Source organism: Bemisia tabaci, chromosome 1 (assembly GCF_918797505.1).
Source record: "Bemisia tabaci chromosome 1, PGI_BMITA_v3".
In the NCBI taxonomy this organism is placed as follows: Eukaryota; Metazoa; Arthropoda; class Insecta; order Hemiptera; family Aleyrodidae; genus Bemisia; species Bemisia tabaci.
Window position 1 is genome coordinate 4,692,398 of NC_092793.1, and position 17,686 is coordinate 4,710,083.

The following is a 17,686-nucleotide window of genomic DNA, read 5'->3' on the forward strand; positions in this document are numbered from 1 at the left end:
ACGACTTTTTCTTAATTTATCAAATTTTAAGATTTTTGTAAATATTATTTAATTTATCTGCTACACTTTTTTGTGAGCACAAGCAGCCTGAACAGAAAAAATTCGTATGATTCTTAATTAAATGCTCACCTATTTATGTTGAATCAGAAGTTGTATCAAGAATTTTTCCATTTGTAAGTCAACCTGCAGGGAAAAAGAAAATAAATAATAGGAAGGAAAAGAAAAGAAACGATCAATATTATCTTTCATCATTCTTTTCTGCTAAAAAATTCTCCACTACTGCTTCAGTAACTTTTAATTTGACTAGTGAGAAATTATCCTTTTTTGCATCAGTGTTAGTTTTTGCTGCTTAGTTTTTAAATGCCTGAAGTTTTACCGCATGTGTGTTTACACCCTTTATTATTCATCAGTACAACAAAGGCACCTCTCATATCATATTACAGGGTTGCCGCAGTCAGAGGAAACCTGGGAATGACAGGGAAAATGACAGAGGTGTCTGGGAAAAATTGTTAAATCGCCCTTATTAGCATTCTAGAATGAGCTTGACGTTTCGAGCAATAAATTGTGCCTGAAAACTATTTCAAATTATGTCTTTTTAACCATCTTGTATAGTTTCGATTGTCAGGAAATCTGACCAAAATGTGTCATGACAGGGAATTTCATTCTCTAAATTTTGTGGCAACCCTGATCAATAATTTCGTCACAGCATGCCTTGTACCTCTGCATTTTTGCAAGTATTCACTCTTTCTGATTTATTTGTAAATATTTTTTCTTTTTTTTTTTTGTTTTGCTAATTTTGTGTAAGAGGTAGGTACTTTTTATGAAACTATATTTTTTATAGATCAATAGTGAAGATGATTCAGATGAGAGTTCTGATATTTCGGATGCTGCCGAGGATATTGAGGTTCATTTTAAGCCGCACACAAGCAGAGCTATTGACAATGAAATCCCCACTGAACATACTCCAGTATGTATCGTCAAACTAGTTGTTATGGACCTTTTTTAGAACTTCTTGGTTTACCTCTATCTCCATAATATTCCTACTATCAATGATGGGTTGTCCATGACCCTGAATATTCATGTAGCATGAAATTAATCTACTTCAATTCATTCTTAGTGTCCCTTTACCTCTTGAAACACGAATAACTTTTGAGACAGTCATTTTACTAAGTATTCATCAAATATTCTTTCAGAACTGTATTCCTATCCTGACTTTCAAATAAAAAACATCGTTGATCTCTTAGAACCTTTTTCTTTTAAAATTAAGTCATTGAAAATCGTGGGTTCTTAAGAATCAACGAATTCCTCGCAATGCATAGTAGTTCCCACCAATTTGTAATCAGTATGTCTAGTATGTGAAGCGAGCAAAGCAGTCGATTGTGAGAAAAATTTCTATCATAATCTCAGTTGTTCACCCTCTTTTTGGTTTTTAAAGTAAGGCGGCAGATTATTGCAAAATATTATTTTTGCCAAGACTACCAGTACTTCCACCTGAAATCTTGGATTTTTTGTAGCACGAAAATCATATGATGCACTTGCTTACCCTTTACAAAGCACCTGTCAACATTTTTATAATTTGCTTTTTTCTTTTGCATTTATTTTGCACACCATCATTCTCTTTCTAAGATGCTTCAAGGAAAAATAATTTTTCTGGTAACCTCTTGAATCTTTTGATTACTGGCACAGATAAAACAGCTTTATCAAAGAATTCTAATTTTGTTTTTGTTTTTCCTTGGTTGTTTTATTTTTATATAATTAAATCATAGTTAAATTAATGTTCTGTCATTGATTCTTAGGGTGGTAGGAAAATGTGTGCTCTCAAAAGGGTTGAGACAAATTTTGGTGTTGGTCATGGTGATGGTGGTGATGGTTCAAGAATAAAATGATAGATTCTAAAAGTGTAGTTGTTGGGTCAGTTATAGCATGGTGGATAGCATAAGCTAGATTATTTCACTGTTATGTTATTGCTGCAAATACACTTTGATCCAAGCCTCTCCTTGAATTGCTAATTTAACCAGCAAAAAATATGGAGACCTATGAGAAGAGAGACTGTATTCTGTTAGAATTTTCTTCATTATTCTTTATAATAGGTTGAAAAGAAAGTTTTTACTGAGGCCAACAAGAATACCTTATTGAATATAATACCTGAAGCATTATTTCATTGGCAAAAGGTTCCAAACCAAAATGTTCAACCCACAGCATTTTGGTGGACAATAAGATGAAAATAATTTAAATACTGCATGAGATGAACACTAAGAAGAAAACTTTTTTTTGTTTTCCGCATATAATTCTCAAAAATTATAAATTTCAGAACTTAGTGACATTTCGATGGTGAAACTCTCAAACCTCGTATCTTGGTTTGCGACGCGACAGACTTCCTGTCATACTTTATCCTTTAAATGGAGAATTACTCCATGTTAATTTTTAAAAACTTACGTGATTTTTCTTCTTTGTGCAAAGAAAGTTCTGAAAAAACTTGAAGGAATGATGTTGATTTGTTTTCCCTCAAAAAAATAGAATTCGAGCGGAGATTTGTAAACGCCGTAAATGAGAAACATGGTTTGAGAGTTCACTGTCTATTTCCTGTTTTCTGGGCTACCTTTTTAGTATTCACTGAGAATCCTCTGAAGAAAAAAGGCGGAAATGAAAGATAAACAAATCACTGAAATAATGTCCCACAAAAACATATTGTTAGCTGCTCTTTTTCTAGTTTCATGTTTCTACACATTTTTTTTTGTTCATTTGCTCTTTAGTTTTTATTTTTTATGCCAGCACCTAAATGCACGCTAGCTGTATTAGGGTGCTTTTTTGTCAAGTTTTGATGTAACTTTACTTCAACGCTGATTTAGATGCCTTATTTGCATCGCTCATACTCATTCGTAGTTTTTTCCTTAATAATGCTAATTTTGCGAGTTTTAAAATAATTACTCTCAAAAATGGAACCTAGGAAAAGTCTCAATTTTTCATGCGCAGCAGTTTTCCTACGTTCGAACACTGAATTTTTTCATCTTTCATGTCAAATATTTTCTCCACAGCTGATACGAAACCATGAATCTATCAGATCTCGATCCAGGTTGAGGCCAGAAAGTGCTGCTGCATCTCACAACAAAGACGCAATTAGTGATGGGCAGCGAAGTGATATTGTCACAGAAGATGCTTCAGGTAATTTCTTTGATTGTATATCATCCTATTACTCATCATATCAGTGGCCAAAGTGCAAAACCGCGTACCTCCGTTTGCCATGTTGCAGACTTCCTGTCGTACTTTGTTTTTTCTCAGGAAAATAACCTTGATTTTTCCTCTCTAGAAGCAGAATATGCTGTATCAATCTCAAGCTACAAAGTAAGTTTGCTTTTCGTCATAAAAATAAAATTGGAACAAATATTTTGAAACACTGCAATGGAGATCCGTGGTTTTGCACTTTGGTCTTCGATATGCACTTGGTTCTAAAAGTCTTTAGTTTTAACGTCAGTACCTACTTTATTAAAAAAAAGAAGAACAAAAAACTACAAGAATCAAAATATCTAACGGTAATAACAAAAAACAAATACTTCATGAATCTCCTGCATTTATTCAATATTATTGGGATATTAATTGTATTCAGTAACTAAGAGCTCGACGAACATGACTGGGCTTTCGTTGTCAGTAGAAAAAGGGAAGGAAGAAAGGAATGAAAAATAAATTACAGGAAAGTCTGAAAAAAAAGTTCACTAATGAGGGTTCTCTTTTATTTTATTTCTTACTGGTGCATTGATTTACAGTAGTTTGATTCCTTTGAACACTTCTTACGTATATTCTTACTTATTTTCCTGTTTATTGCTGTCTCTAGATGCTGAAGAAGATATGTCTCCGAGTATGGCTGAGTATTTGATGGATGCGCTAATGACAATATCACATTTTGTTACACGGACTTCCTACATAGCTACAAATATCATTATGATGGTAAAATATTTTCTTTCTTTTTCTCTTGTTGCATTCAAAATCAGTAAAATAATAGTGCTGGTGACTTTGCTCACATGCATTAAAATTCAGTATAAAACCGGAAATTTTTCTCAAAGAGAAAAACCGTTTGGTGTTACACTAGTTACAATCAATCCGGAAGGCAACTGCAGATGTATCCTGGTATTAATTGAGTACAGTTTTTTGTACCAAGAAAAATAGACTGGAGGATGGTGGAGGAGGAGAGGAGGACAACTAGACATCATTGGAAACTGTCGTGGGTTGTGATAAAAAATGATCTTTGAAGAAATTTTAATGAGATATGGAAAGTATTTTATATGCTTCAAGACTTGGTAATTCAGATGTTGCTATGGTATTTAAATAATTTCTCAGTGAAATTTAGTTTAGATAATTCAAAATTTCAATTTGAAATGAAAAAATTAATGTTGTGATTGATTTTATTTTCAGTCTTGGAGCATCATGTTTCACAGCTGGCTCACGTTTGTTCTTTTAATATGGGCAATCATTTTGTGGATGCTTCCCAACCAACGCAAAATTATGCTACGTTCCTCGCCATTCCTCGTTCTGTATGCTGAACTTCTTCTTCTGTCTCAATACCTGTACGAATTAGGTTTTCTAGATTTGGAGCATCTTGGACACGACAATATCAAGAACGCAGATAAAAACTCTCCGGTCCCTGTGAAAAATATTTTAATCAAAGTATGTAACCCATTCGACCCTAAACTCGTTCAATTTTAAACGGTGTTTTTTGTATGTATGTGTTGAACTCATTTTTGCAACCATCAAAGAAGCTGTCATCATGCTATGTTGCTGTAAAAGGGCATAAGTCCAAAAATGTATGAGCCCTAGCATCCTACGTAATCAACAAAAACCATGGCTCATGAGTTTCTGGGTTTAGCCTTTTTAGCAGGCATTGCTTCAAATTTATAATCATTATGAACTTAACAGATCTGAGAATGTTTATAATTCCCTTCAAAAATAATCTACCCTCATGGTTTTCAAATCTTAATTATTATCGATAGTCTAAGAGAGTTTGTCAATTTTTCAAGTTTTTTGTGCCTGATAGGGGTGTAAGTTGAAACAGGAGCTTTATCTCGTCATTTTGATGTTCAAAAGCAGAGGATGGATTATTCTATTTCCCTCCAGAATTCCCTCCATATTAAGAGGGAGGTCAATACCAGAGCTCATTCCAAATGGCTCAGATGAATACATTTCTTCTTTTACAGACTTTATTTACTTCAATGTTCCTCTTAACTCTACGACAATACATCGAAGAAAAGCGTGAAGCAAAGAAAGTGTCAGCAGTAGCAGGAATGATGGCGCCATTACAAGACTTTGTAGTTGAAACTCATTCAGGTATAATACATTTTTAATTTATTCAAACTAATATATCTATAGTCAAGCTCAGAGACTGTGTGTTTTGATTACATTATCATGACATTTCCTCTCCTATTTTATTATTTTAAAGAGAAACAAGTTAACTAAATTACTTGAAATTTTCATCGAGCATTCTTCGAACAAAGATTAAAAATTATGATAATCGTAAAGAAAGCATGTTGATTAATCTCCCACTTAGGTATTAAAATATGATAGGAATCCTGCCAAACCGTGACTTATGACTTTTAAGTTCAGCCATTGATGTATATTATAATAAATTTATCAATGCAAGCGACTTTTTAGGATCACATTTTTCTAAATTGTAGTCCCAAAAAATTGGAACTTGTCTCAATGAACTTGGATCTTATTTCGTGTTACACTTAATTACTTGATTCAGCAAAATTTCAAAAGCATTTCAATCAAGCACTGGCAAATTATGGCTTGTTTATTTTTTGTGCTTTTGGTTCTATTGAAATACATAGCTGAAAGAACGAAAAAGAAAAAAAACTCCCAGAAAAGTTGGTAAATAAATACCATGACAGTAAGGAGTCAAATTTATTAATTTTTATATTTTTAACTCCTTAAATACTTTTTAGGAAAGCATTTTACAAAGAAACTTCATAAACATGAATCCAATTTTTTTTTTTTTCACTCCAAATACCATTTCTATAGAATCTTTGAAAAAACCTGGTCCAAGTCATCTATTGTCATCATCTAATGCGCATATTGTAAGTTTAATCGTTTAATTTAAAACCTCTTAATTCTTCCGCAGCAATGGATCCTGGTGTGCATACAAAAGGAAGTCAAGTGATGAAGCAAGTGGGAGAGAGAATTCGCTCATTTTTAACGAAGTTTTGGATCTGGGTTGTTGCGCAAATTCTTTTTGCCATTGGTATAATGGGAGACAGAATGACAATTTTTCGCATCATTTATATGGCTCTTGCCCTTGTTTTCATTCTCACGTTCCAGGTAATTTTTTTAAGTTGATAAAGGAAAATTAACGCTTGATTTCTGAAAAATTTGGAGCAATTTTTCTGTTTTTCCTGTGTGCGTTGGAAATGATTTCAACATTTCTTGAGAATTATCAAAATCTACGGCAAAAGTTAAGTTGACAAGCAATACTGTGCAGGTGAAAAATAGTCTCATGCCTTGAAAATGAGCCAATGATGATCGCTGATTAGAGCCATATGAAGATTTGTTCTTCATTCAGAATTTTTCAAAAATATTTATACAGTGGCCGCTCGCTAATTCGAAACTCAAGGGACCGAGCGTTTTTTTTCGTATTAACGGGTTTTCGAAGTATCGAAATTTCGAATTATAGAGTGCGGCAACAAGGAAAATTTGAATTAACGGGGTTTTCAAGACAGCTCTGTAATTCGAAGTAATGGGCCCAAAACGCTCTATAATTCGAAATTATGGGATGATAGGAAAATAAAAATATGTATGTACGAGTTTTTTAAGGGCAAGAACAGGGACCCACCTCTCGCTAGAGTGGGGTTTTTATTACATATGAGAAATTGTACATGCGAAAGCGAAAAAAAGAGCTCGAAAAAATAATATTCAATATATGTTTCTCCACTCACGGATGCACTTTCACCACACACTTTTTTAAAAGAAATTCCATGACGGTCTTTAAATCGTGAGAGCCAACCGTCACTAGCTCGAAAATTGACGATGCCTAACTCGGCTGCATACGCAAGTGCTTTTTCTTTAAATAAAAAACCTCCAACGGGGATGTTTTTTGAGCAACACTGCTTGAACCACTTTAGCAAGCTGTCTTCGAGCTTTGGAAATTCACAATTTCGGGCCCGGTACTGTTTCGTCACGCCACTATCACATTTCAACTTTATTTCATGCTTGTGTTTTAAAATCGTTGACAGAGTGGACGCCGGAATATTAAATCTTTTGGCGACGTCCCCCTTTTTTTCGCTGTCTTTCACTGCGTCTATGATTTTTTTTTTGTTCAAAATTTAGCTTGCCGTATTTGCCCATGGTGAAACGCACCCACTTTCACTGGCACACAATGCAATACATACTGGATAATCAGCTCATCTTCAGAGATGTCAACAAAGTCATTCGTTAGTCTAATCTCCGGGCAAGCTTTTAGATCAAAACAACACTGCCGCGACAGATTTCGAATTACAGAGCGTTTCGGTCCGGCTCCTTCGAATTATAGAGCAGTTTGCCGAGCTGCTGAACCGCTGAACTTAACCGCTGAAAAATTCGAATTAGCGAGGGGAGACAAATACATTGATTTTTTTCGAAATAAAGGGATTTTCTCACGGGGATCGACTTCGCCTTCGAATTAACGAGATTTTCGAATTAACGGGTTTCGAATTAGCGAGCGGCCACTGTACTTGTATTGGAAAAGTGTGAAGTTTACCCCTATTTCAAAATGCCTAAAAAATACCTTGCGCTAAAAGTGACTTATAATGAGGTAATATCAGACTTTTTCATTGTTTTCATAATACTTTTAGAACGATTTCGCGTAATAAACTATTCCTCTTTCGGCATATCCAAGAGATTGTAATGGAATATTTCCTTAATTCTACCTCTTAAAAAGAAATTTAACCTCATCTTTATCAAATGAACATACAAAAGACTACAATGGCAATTGTTTGTTTCAGCTATCTTGGCACATTTGGCGGAAAATGATGTATGAATTTTGGTTAACTGTCATAATTTATTCAATGATCGTTCTCGTTTCTGTCTACACATATCAATTTGATCATTTTAAAGAGTACTGGACAAATATTGGCATCAGCCCTGAGTTGTAAGTCGCAAAGATTTGAATCATTCAAATAATTTATGCAAGACTATTTTCTATAAAGTGATAGTAGAATTTTTCAAAATTCTGTTACACACTTTTGAAATTATTTCTATTACTTGCCAAAAATGAAAATATTTAGCCAGAGCAACTAACATCCTTTAAAGTTGAAAGAAACACACACAAAACGCCTGTAAATTCTTGTGCTTTAACCAAGACGCCAGCCATGTAAAGAGCAACATGGACACAATAATACAATCTTTGGCCCTGTCAGCCTTATATCTTTACAGAAAACATCAGGATTTGCCGATTATTGCCTTTTTTAAACCATCGGTTACCTGAGGTAAAAAAACTATCTCAAGATCAAGCAGAAATTAGGCATGATAATTCTTCAAGATTCAGTTAAGTGCCCTTCTGATGGCTAATATTTCAAATGCAAGTGTTACAAAAGCATTAGGAGAGGGAGAGGGGGTTTAAAAAAATCCTAAATGTTGTGTTTCGTTTTTTATGAACGGCCTCTTATATCATTCTGTTAACATTTACGTAATATCTGATCTTGTATAATAATTTTTAATGTACCAACATCTTAAGTTGAGAACTAAATTTTTTTAAAATCTTTCTTCTTGCAGGCAGTTAGATATCGGATTAGAGTTGTTTGATACAACTGAACTGTTCGTTCGGCTCCTGACTCCCACATTTTTTGTCATCATAACTTGTATACAGCTGTACTATTTTCATAAGGACTTTCTTGCCATCTCAGATATCAAGAGCAGGTAAATATTATGCGTATTTTATTCCTTCTAGATTATAAATCAGTTTAAATATTTATAAAGTTCCTAATATTATTCTGAGTTTCATCAGAATTTTTCTTACGTTGTAGGCTAAGTAGGTTTTAAGCAAATTGGTACTATTCCTTTGGCAGGAAAAAACGTGCAGTGTTCATAGTTCAAGTTTTGTATGATATATTCTACAAATTTAACGTTAAAGTGAGATGAACTGAAAAATTACATAGATATAAAAAATTTTCCCAGTCAAGACCCCAGTGTGTTTATATAGGTCAAATTACTCTGTATGACTCCTAAATTAGTAATATGTTCTGTCAATGTTCTGTATCTTGCCTTATCTTTTGAAACCAGGGGCACAAGCATCGCTCGAGACCGATCAAGATCCGTTGCCTCTCGCTCAAGATCTGATGCAGAAGACTCAAAATTCTCTGACAGAACATCCTCTGCTGAACCACATGTCACAGACATGGAACAAGAAGAAGATGAAAACAAAGACTCTACCCCTAGATTCAACCTTTTGAAAAATGGTAAGTTTTTTTTTTTTTTTTCAGGAACTCTACAAACTTTTGATCAAACCCTCACCACCCAAAATCATCACTCAAATCTCAATTAACACTTTTATTTTTAATAGCATAAAAATGGAGTAAAAATAATATGAATATAATTTAAAAGGATACGTAACTTTTTCAACAATAGGACTGCACCTAGTTTGTAAGCCACAGCTAGTTCATTACTTGCGTGTAAATTCATATCAGTATTGCGGACGCGTTTTGCCGGCTCTGCTCTTTGACACCCTTAGCGCAAAGTTTTCTCTGAGGATAACTCGTGCTGATAATCGTGGATTCGCGCAGAAGATTCAGAAGAGTAGAGTCGGTAAAATGCGTCTGCAATATTGACATTAATCAATGCTACAGTGAGTATTTACCTGTTTTTTTTTTATATATTTTTTCCCAACTTTTTCTTATCCAGTTCTCTGTAGCTACTTTATTAACAAAAAACCACCCTACAAAAAAATCTGTTGCTGAAACTAGCAACAAAAAGGAATCTCTCCTGAATTATTCTCATCAGCAAATAGAGAGAGAATGAACTTCCTTATTTAACTGCAGAGTAAAAAGAGTTGTAATTTTGTTTTGAGTATCATGAGTGGCGGTAGCCACCTCCGGACAAAGTCTAAACTCGACAACACTGGAAAGCGTCCAAATGAAAAAGGTGGCAGCCAACCATAGACACACGTAACTTCCTTATTCTGAAAATTAATTCTAATCATAATACTCTAATCATTTTTTTTCTTTCCAGGTTTGATGAATCTTCAGTGGCGATTCCTGTGGGACAATATCAAGTCAATGTTACTTCAGTTCATTGAATTGTTTTGGCTGTATCTAGAGCTCCACATGATCAAAATCATCTTGTTGTCTGTCATGTTCCTGGCTGTCTTTGATGTAATTATTTTGCCTCTGTTTCCATTTTCTATCCACATAATAAATTAAACTGATTTAGTGGCAACAGCATTTGACATTTTTCATTGAACTGTGCCACCCCTTAAAAGCAGTGTCAGAACAGTTTATTTATTTCGGGATTAAATCATCGAACGCATCTATTAGTAGCTAGAGAGTATAATTCAATTCACTGCACTGATAGTGAATGAAAGTTAAATTTTAGCCAGCTATCTTCCATTTCAACCTATATTACACTTATACCACCTCTGTTGCAAATCGCAGGTTGCTTTGACCACTCCAGTATTAAGTCTCAATAATTTGAGGATTAAATACAATTTTTACATTTGCGCCAGGAGTTTATTTAACTCATAATTATGCCTTTGTTCATTTATGAAAATGTTTGCTCATGATATTGTCATGAATTTTTCAGGCCTGTGCTTTACATCTTGTGTTTGTCCTCCTGGCCGTTATTGCAACTGTTTTAACTCGGAAGATTCAAGTGTTAATCATTCATATAATGACTATTATAATTGCCGTCTTCTTACTTCTGAAGATGATCTATCAAATCCAGTATATTTCTCACGACACGTGGAACATCAACTGTACAGTAAGTTCATCAAGTCTTTGTTGATTTAAGGTTTTTAATCCAATATTAAATGTCTTGCTCCTGGAAGCACAAAAAAGTTTTGCTTTCGTAAAATGAAATGCATAACCTTTACAAAGGAGCACAATAGATCTCAATGTCTTATTCCTGACATAGCTAGTTTAGAGTTCATCTCATGTTTTCATCACCATGTTTTTGTCAGGGAATCATTTTTTCTGTCGGTCAGAAAATTTAAAAAATTTTCCCGGTTTTTTGGCCGTTTTTGTCAGGGAAATCAGGGAAATGTGGGGGAATTTTATTTTTGAAAATTGCTTGACACCCTGATCTAAAAGTTCATATGAGCAAGTATCCTGATCCAAGCTGATATTTGAAACTCTTGAAAATTTTATTTTATTTACAGACGCGAGAAGGAAACCTTACAATGTATAACTCTGCTGAATTACTAGGCTTCTATAAAACAAATTCCACTAGAAAACTACCCACTCTTCTCAAAGGCTACATTTGTAAGTTGCATCTATTATTTTTTTTGTTCTTTCATCATATTGAGCTTGTCAAAAGAAATGTATTTGCACCTACCTGATCTCTGTATCATGAACACTGAACTCAAGGTTAGGCTTTTACTTCAATGAGTCAATGGCACCCATTTTTTATCAAGTTCATTTTTTGAAAGTGGAAAGTGAACTGAGCTTTCAGGGATTTCTCTGGCTTTTTTGTAATCTAAATGGCAAAGAACCCCCGTTTTGAAAATAACATAAATGGAACCAGTTAGAAACAATATTTTTCACAGGCTCTGATGATGCAGCTAGGTGGGGGAAATAGCGCTTGCTGATTGGCTGAACTCATATTCAAGTTTCACCTTGCCATGTCAATTCGACTGTTGACTTTTGAATGGTCAGATTTTGATTAGCTTTATTTCTCCTCAGAAAATATTTTTTTATCTTTTTAATGAATTTTTTGGTTTTTTCATGAAAGTTTACGCAGGAAAAATTATATTACTACCCTGTAAAAATTCCTTGCCACTGCCCTATTTGCAAGATGATTCCTTGGTTTTTGTGTATAGGCTAGCGAAAGAGCTAATGCCTCCATCAAATTTTTCCGATAAATGTTTTGTCAATGGAATCTCAAAAATCTTTCCCTTTTTGCTATATCATTGCTTTTTCCCATCTATATCAAAACTATTTTTTTATAAATGAAATTAACTTGGGTTCATCAATTCTTTTATGTTACAGGCATAATAATAATTACCACTCTTTTCACTGTCGTAATGATTCGACAGAAGTACCAAAGACACTTGAAAGGTCGTCCCTTATCACGGCCTTTTAATCTGTTTCCGAGAATCACATACAGAGATGCAGATCGTAACTTAACATGTTTTATCAAGTATCTACTGAATTTTTTCTTCTATCGTTTTGGTGTAGAGGTATGCCATTTTTTGTTGCTTTTTTAGCTTTTAGTATCTAATTATTTTAACCTCTTTTGCTTTCCAGCATTTGAGCTGGAAAATTTCACCCAAAAACAAGACAAAAAAATAGACTAAGCAGTAAGAGATGAAAGTGAGAATCGTGTATCAAATAAAAATTGAAAATTACCACAAAGTGGCACTTTTGGTTCAGCCTTGTTCAGCTGGCTGTGAAGAAGTTGTAGATCACTTGTGTGCACATCTGCTAGCATCATCTAACTAAGGGAGATCAAAACAGCAGAGCCTAACTCTGGGGGTCCTCGCATCATTTCTCTCATCAGTGGTTGCTCGCATTAAAAGAGCACAAGAGACATCCAAAAAGTACATCATGTTCTTTTGATTCTGTCGTTTAAACAGTGTTTTTCAGCAGATTTAAAAGCTTTGACCATTCAAAAGATAGCAACTCCTTAAGTCCTTTCTCTTCCAAAGAAAATATACATCTAATTTTATTTTTTGTAGAGACTCAGAATGCGCCTCAAACTGTATGAAGCAGTAAAGAATCGTATCACAATCTATCCCAAGCGGAAATGTAAATGAGTGGAAAGAAAGAAAAAAACAGTTCTTCTCCACGACTCTGCACATGTACAAATAGAAGATGTCACACTTTTGGACCCATTTCAATCGGACAAAGAGGTCTTATTTTGACTCCAAAAATTCCTCCTGAATATGATGTTGCAGGGTTGGATTTTTGAGAGATTGTTGGGTTCTCATTTTTCCTGAATATAATGTTAAATTTATCAGTAGGCTTAGTTTGGTCAACTCAGTCTAAAAGTATATCAGTAGAAAACAAGTTGTCAGTAAATTTTTTAATGAATCATTTTTTTTAAACTTTAACGTCTCTCTCTTTCAGGTGACATTGATCTCAATAGTACTTGTTGTCTCTAATAGGATGGATATATATGCTTTAATCTATTCAGTTTGGCTCATAATTTTTGTATCACTTAAGCAAGATACTCGCAAAACTGTTTGGTTGTGTTTCATCATTTTCATGGTGTTTTTGATTCCACTGCAATACACTTTAGTTGTGGCTTTACCTCCATATCAGTGCTTTGGTAAGTTTTTAGAAAATGTATCTTTTTAAAGTCTACTTTGTGACCAAGCAAATGCTCAAACATTGTTTAAGTTCTGAACAAAGAAAAAAGTCAAATCATAGGCATAATGATGACTTCACCATCGCATGATGTATCACCAAAACACTGTCATTCAAGCCCTTCAAATTTTCATCCAACAGAAGCAGATAAAAAGTTGAATGGAAAGTTGACCGCAACAAAATTTGATTCAACTGCCATTGCCAAGTGATATCGTCAAACAGAGTTTTGGTATCTCCTTCAGCTACTGGTTTGCAGAGATACAGTTTCAGCTAGTGTCAATCAGAAGATTTTGTTTCAACTTTCCATCTAAACTGTACTGCCAATTGGATGAAGAGATGCCAGTTGAACAGAGAGTTGAAGCAATCATCACATTCAAGTTTCCGATCAACTTTTCATCAAATTCTTGTGTGCTGGTGTCGGTATCATACGATCCAAATTTTCATTTAATAAAAGCGGAAGAAGAGTTGAATGAAAATTTGAATGCTGTGAATTGGGCTTTAAGACAGGATTCTTGGTCAGGGAATGACAGGAAAAAGGGGAAATGTCAGCAAATTTTATTAAGTCAGGGAAAACCTAGAAATGTCAGAGCAAATGACGAAAAGGTCAGAGAAAAATTGTTAAGTCACCTTTATTTCCTGTCTAGAATGAATATAACGTCTCAAACAACAAATTTTGCTTAAAAACTATTTCTAATTATGTCTTGTTAACCATTGGGCATATCTTTAATCGTCAGGGCATTTTACCAAAGCGTATCAGGGAAATCACGGAAATGTCGGGAAAATTCATTTTCAGGAAATTTATTTTTCAAAAAGTAAGTTTTGATATCTGTTAGTACCTTGTCTGTGTTTCATATCTTATGCATCATTAAAATTTGAAGGGTCAACACGATTTTGTGCTTCTAACTTCTGAGCCAGAGTTGTATATTTGAAAATATTTCTCTCTGTTTTTCAGGTTTTCCATGGTGCAACATTGATTCCACCTTATTGCACAATCTACGAGTCTGGTTATTCTTAGCCGATGAATCTCGTAATACCAAAAAAGTTTCCAGAGTCTTATGTGAGTGATATTTGTTTATCTATTTATTTATTTTCAACAATGTCAGGGCAAGCCCATCATTTACAAAAAAGAAAGAAATAGTACAAACTTGGAAACTGGCAAACATGAACAGGCATAAAGTAATCTTTTAATAAATTATTAATTATCATACTTGTATCTAAATCCAGAGAAAAAGAAAAGAGAATATAACGACTCATGAAAGCAATATCAGCAGCTGTAGCAAGGTTAAACAAACCAAAGTTCCTGAGTAGATGAACCTAAGCACTTATATTATGCAGCAATGTAAAATGATTCTTCTCAATCATTTCACTCAACATTCTTCATCATATCATTTTTTATTTTCCATTTTAGTGTCTATTTCTCTTTTATTTATTTCGTTTTTTTATTTTTATTGTAATGCATTTGCAAAATCTTTGAAACAATTTCTTGATGAACCTGGTTCAAAAACACCATTCACTAAATACTCATAAAAGGAAGAAGAAGAAAAATAATACTGCACAAACAAATTTTTGACTGTTGTGTGATTTTTCTAACTCAGATTTCCCCTCCTTTTTTTTGTTCGCAGGTGATTTTATTTTATTATTGATTGCCTCCCGCCAGGCTGTCGTGTTTCGGATCGAAAAACGACATCAAGGCCTTGATTATGTTGGCGGCAGCAACGAATCTATCATTCATCTAATTGACGAACCAAACTTCCAAAATCCTACCCCAGATTTCATCTCCTCTGCACGGTCAGCCTCCAAATGACATCTTTCTTTTTGAAACCTTAACAGAAAAAATGAAAATGTTTTACTTAACTCACTCCATGGAGCCATTTATTTCTTATTAAAATATTTATTTACTAGCCGAGAATTGATTATACAAGCTCCAAGATGTTGTGCTTCCTTGCTTATCTCTTTCGGATAACAATGGAATCCATGCATTTTAGACTTTGCCATTTGAATAGAAGAAAAGAAAAAGTTCTCTGGAAGAGAAACTTTACCAATTGCTCTGAAATGCGATTTTTCATCATCTTTGTTGTCTTGTGTGTTTTATTTCAGAAAATCCTCCTTCAACAACTTCTCATAATAGGATTAGCGAATGCCTTAAAATAATATCTGATGTTGCTTTTATGATAGAGGACAAGGGGGTATGCAGAATATGCCCCATGAAGCCTAGTTCTTTTTAATTTTAAATAAAGAAATTGATCTTCGATCTTGTGGTAATGATCAGTTATTTCAAGAGCATCATTTAGAGTGAGAGTTTCCTATGTTTGAAAGTTGACCTTTTTTAAAGAGATACTGATCCATGTCGATCAATTTTAAGGAGTTGGTTTTGATTTTTACTCCACCTTATTAGATGTGCCTAAAATGCTTTTCCTGAGTTATTATTTCAAAAGAGATTCCACAGAGAGATTATGTGCATTTTTGTTGAAATGACTCGTGCATCAAATTGCCTCTTTGTAATAACGGATCCTATCAATGTATTGCATTCAATAAGTTTCTGTATTTTATTTTGTATTTCCTTTACAGAGGATGGCTTGACATTGGAAAAAGAATTTTTGTTCAAGGATTCCTTTGGCTCACTTTAGCGTTTATATTTTTAACGGGTACCCATCGAATCACGTTCTTCTCTTTAGGTTATTTGATTGGTGCTTTCATTTTCCTATGGCTTGGAAATGACCTCTACCTGAGGCCAATCAGAATAATCCTGAAATGGTGAGCGAAATATCAGTTCAATGTTTGTTTCAAATTTAAATACAGAGTAGGTGGGGTGAAGGGCCACTTATTTCATTGTGTGCCATTTTCTCTGGCTAATTACATTTTTTTAAGGGGGAGATGATGACTTTGCCAATTCAAACCCTTGGACATTATTTGTGATGCTTGTCCTATCTTTGCAATGACACTAGCAATCAAGGGTAGCCTTTTTTTAAAAAATAAGTAGAAATAATCTGCAATGGAACTATGCGCAACCTCTTTTTATCAAAATTTACCTCTGAGAATTACTGAATTCACTAGTTTCCTGAGACACTGCAGCCACTGGATACAATAACTTGCAAAGTAATGTCTTGATGGTCAGAGAGGCAAGCAGTTTGATCATTGTAAACTTAATTGAAGTGCTGCAAACAAGATTTACCTTGGGTAGTCCTGAAACGCGCTATATCTTTCTGCGATATCTCCTTTGATTTGACAGAGACCAAACCGTCAACGTTTTCAACTGTTTTGACATTACAAATCATTGTGTGAAGGAACTTTGTGTACTCAGACCTATAACGCACTACCATTGCACAATACATACGCTTTTAAGTGAAATTTGATTTTTCTTCTTTATAGGTGGGACTACCTAATCTTATACAACGTTTTAGTCATTTTATCGAAAACCTTGCTTCAAATTCCTGCTTGTTTATTCATCAAAGTCATGCAAGAAAAGTTTTGTTGGTTGACTCAGCTCCTAGAAATATCGTGTATCAACAAACTACAATCAGGTCAGTTCATTTGCCTTAGAAATAATCATATTTTTTATGCGTTTATTTTTTCTTTCAATTCTTTTCTCAGTAATCATATAATTTTTTTTTATTTTATTTTTAGTTCCAAATTTTGCAACATATTAATTGGACTACGTTCAGGCTTTTTGAGAAACTTGAGTTAATGATTGGTCCGAACAGGCCTAGTAAGTACTTCTGTATTTTATGGCGAGACCTTTTTTGCAGAAATAATTTTTTCATTTAGAAATGTCGATTTGAAAAGTGGATTGGTCTGCCACAGGTGATTTATAATTTACAGAAAGGAACTGATTACATAGGAATACAATTTGTTTGCCCTCGGGCCAATTGCAGCATTTCCACTGCTGGATCCTCGCCAAAAACTCAGCAATGTGCTCTTCAAGCAACTTTAGTCCTTTGGCAACCGAGTCCTTGCAGCATTCAAAATTGAATTAACAGAAAAAACTTTGTTCATTTTTGTAAATTGGTTCGCTAAATATGATCTGTCACAGATGGGTACTTGATTGCTTTCTTTGATTTGATTTCACCTACTCTGAAAGAAGCAACAGGGAGCCGGTGACAAAAACACGATTAATTTAATAGATAAAACATTAATTTCAATTCTTTTGGTTCAAATAAAAATCCCGCATAAAGACACTGGTTGGGACTATTTAAACTCCAGTAGATCCC

At 34.2% G+C, this 17,686-nt stretch overlaps 1 protein-coding gene across 11 annotated transcripts in view; it reads left to right on the forward strand.

The window, feature by feature from the left end:
• Piezo (piezo type mechanosensitive ion channel component) overlaps window positions 1-17,686 on the forward strand; it is a 144,126-nt gene that overhangs the window by 84,721 nt on the left and 41,719 nt on the right. For 9 of the 11 annotated variants that reach the window (XR_011900476.1, XM_072304185.1, XM_072304119.1 and 6 more), the window contains 18 exons: window positions 842-967; window positions 3,036-3,162; window positions 3,830-3,942; window positions 4,408-4,659; window positions 5,187-5,316; window positions 6,110-6,306; window positions 7,965-8,110; window positions 8,734-8,877; window positions 9,241-9,416; window positions 10,186-10,328; window positions 10,756-10,932; window positions 11,330-11,432; window positions 12,159-12,349; window positions 13,239-13,440; window positions 14,431-14,535; window positions 15,101-15,266; window positions 16,047-16,232; window positions 16,848-16,999. Coding sequence is in view for 10 of the 11 variants with exons in the window: in XM_072304185.1 (XP_072160286.1) it covers window positions 842-967; window positions 3,036-3,162; window positions 3,830-3,942; window positions 4,408-4,659; window positions 5,187-5,316; window positions 6,110-6,306; window positions 7,965-8,110; window positions 8,734-8,877; window positions 9,241-9,416; window positions 10,186-10,328; window positions 10,756-10,932; window positions 11,330-11,432; window positions 12,159-12,349; window positions 13,239-13,440; window positions 14,431-14,535; window positions 15,101-15,266; window positions 16,047-16,232; window positions 16,848-16,999 (2,836 nt within the window). In the remaining variant the exon portion in view is untranslated. The remainder of the gene's footprint in view (window positions 1-841; window positions 968-3,035; window positions 3,163-3,829; window positions 3,943-4,407; window positions 4,660-5,186; window positions 5,317-6,109; window positions 6,307-7,964; window positions 8,111-8,733; window positions 8,878-9,240; window positions 9,417-10,185; window positions 10,329-10,755; window positions 10,933-11,329; window positions 11,433-12,158; window positions 12,350-13,238; window positions 13,441-14,430; window positions 14,536-15,100; window positions 15,267-16,046; window positions 16,233-16,847; window positions 17,000-17,686) is intronic. The other 2 variants (XM_072304045.1, XM_072304152.1) reach the window with 1 other exon arrangement.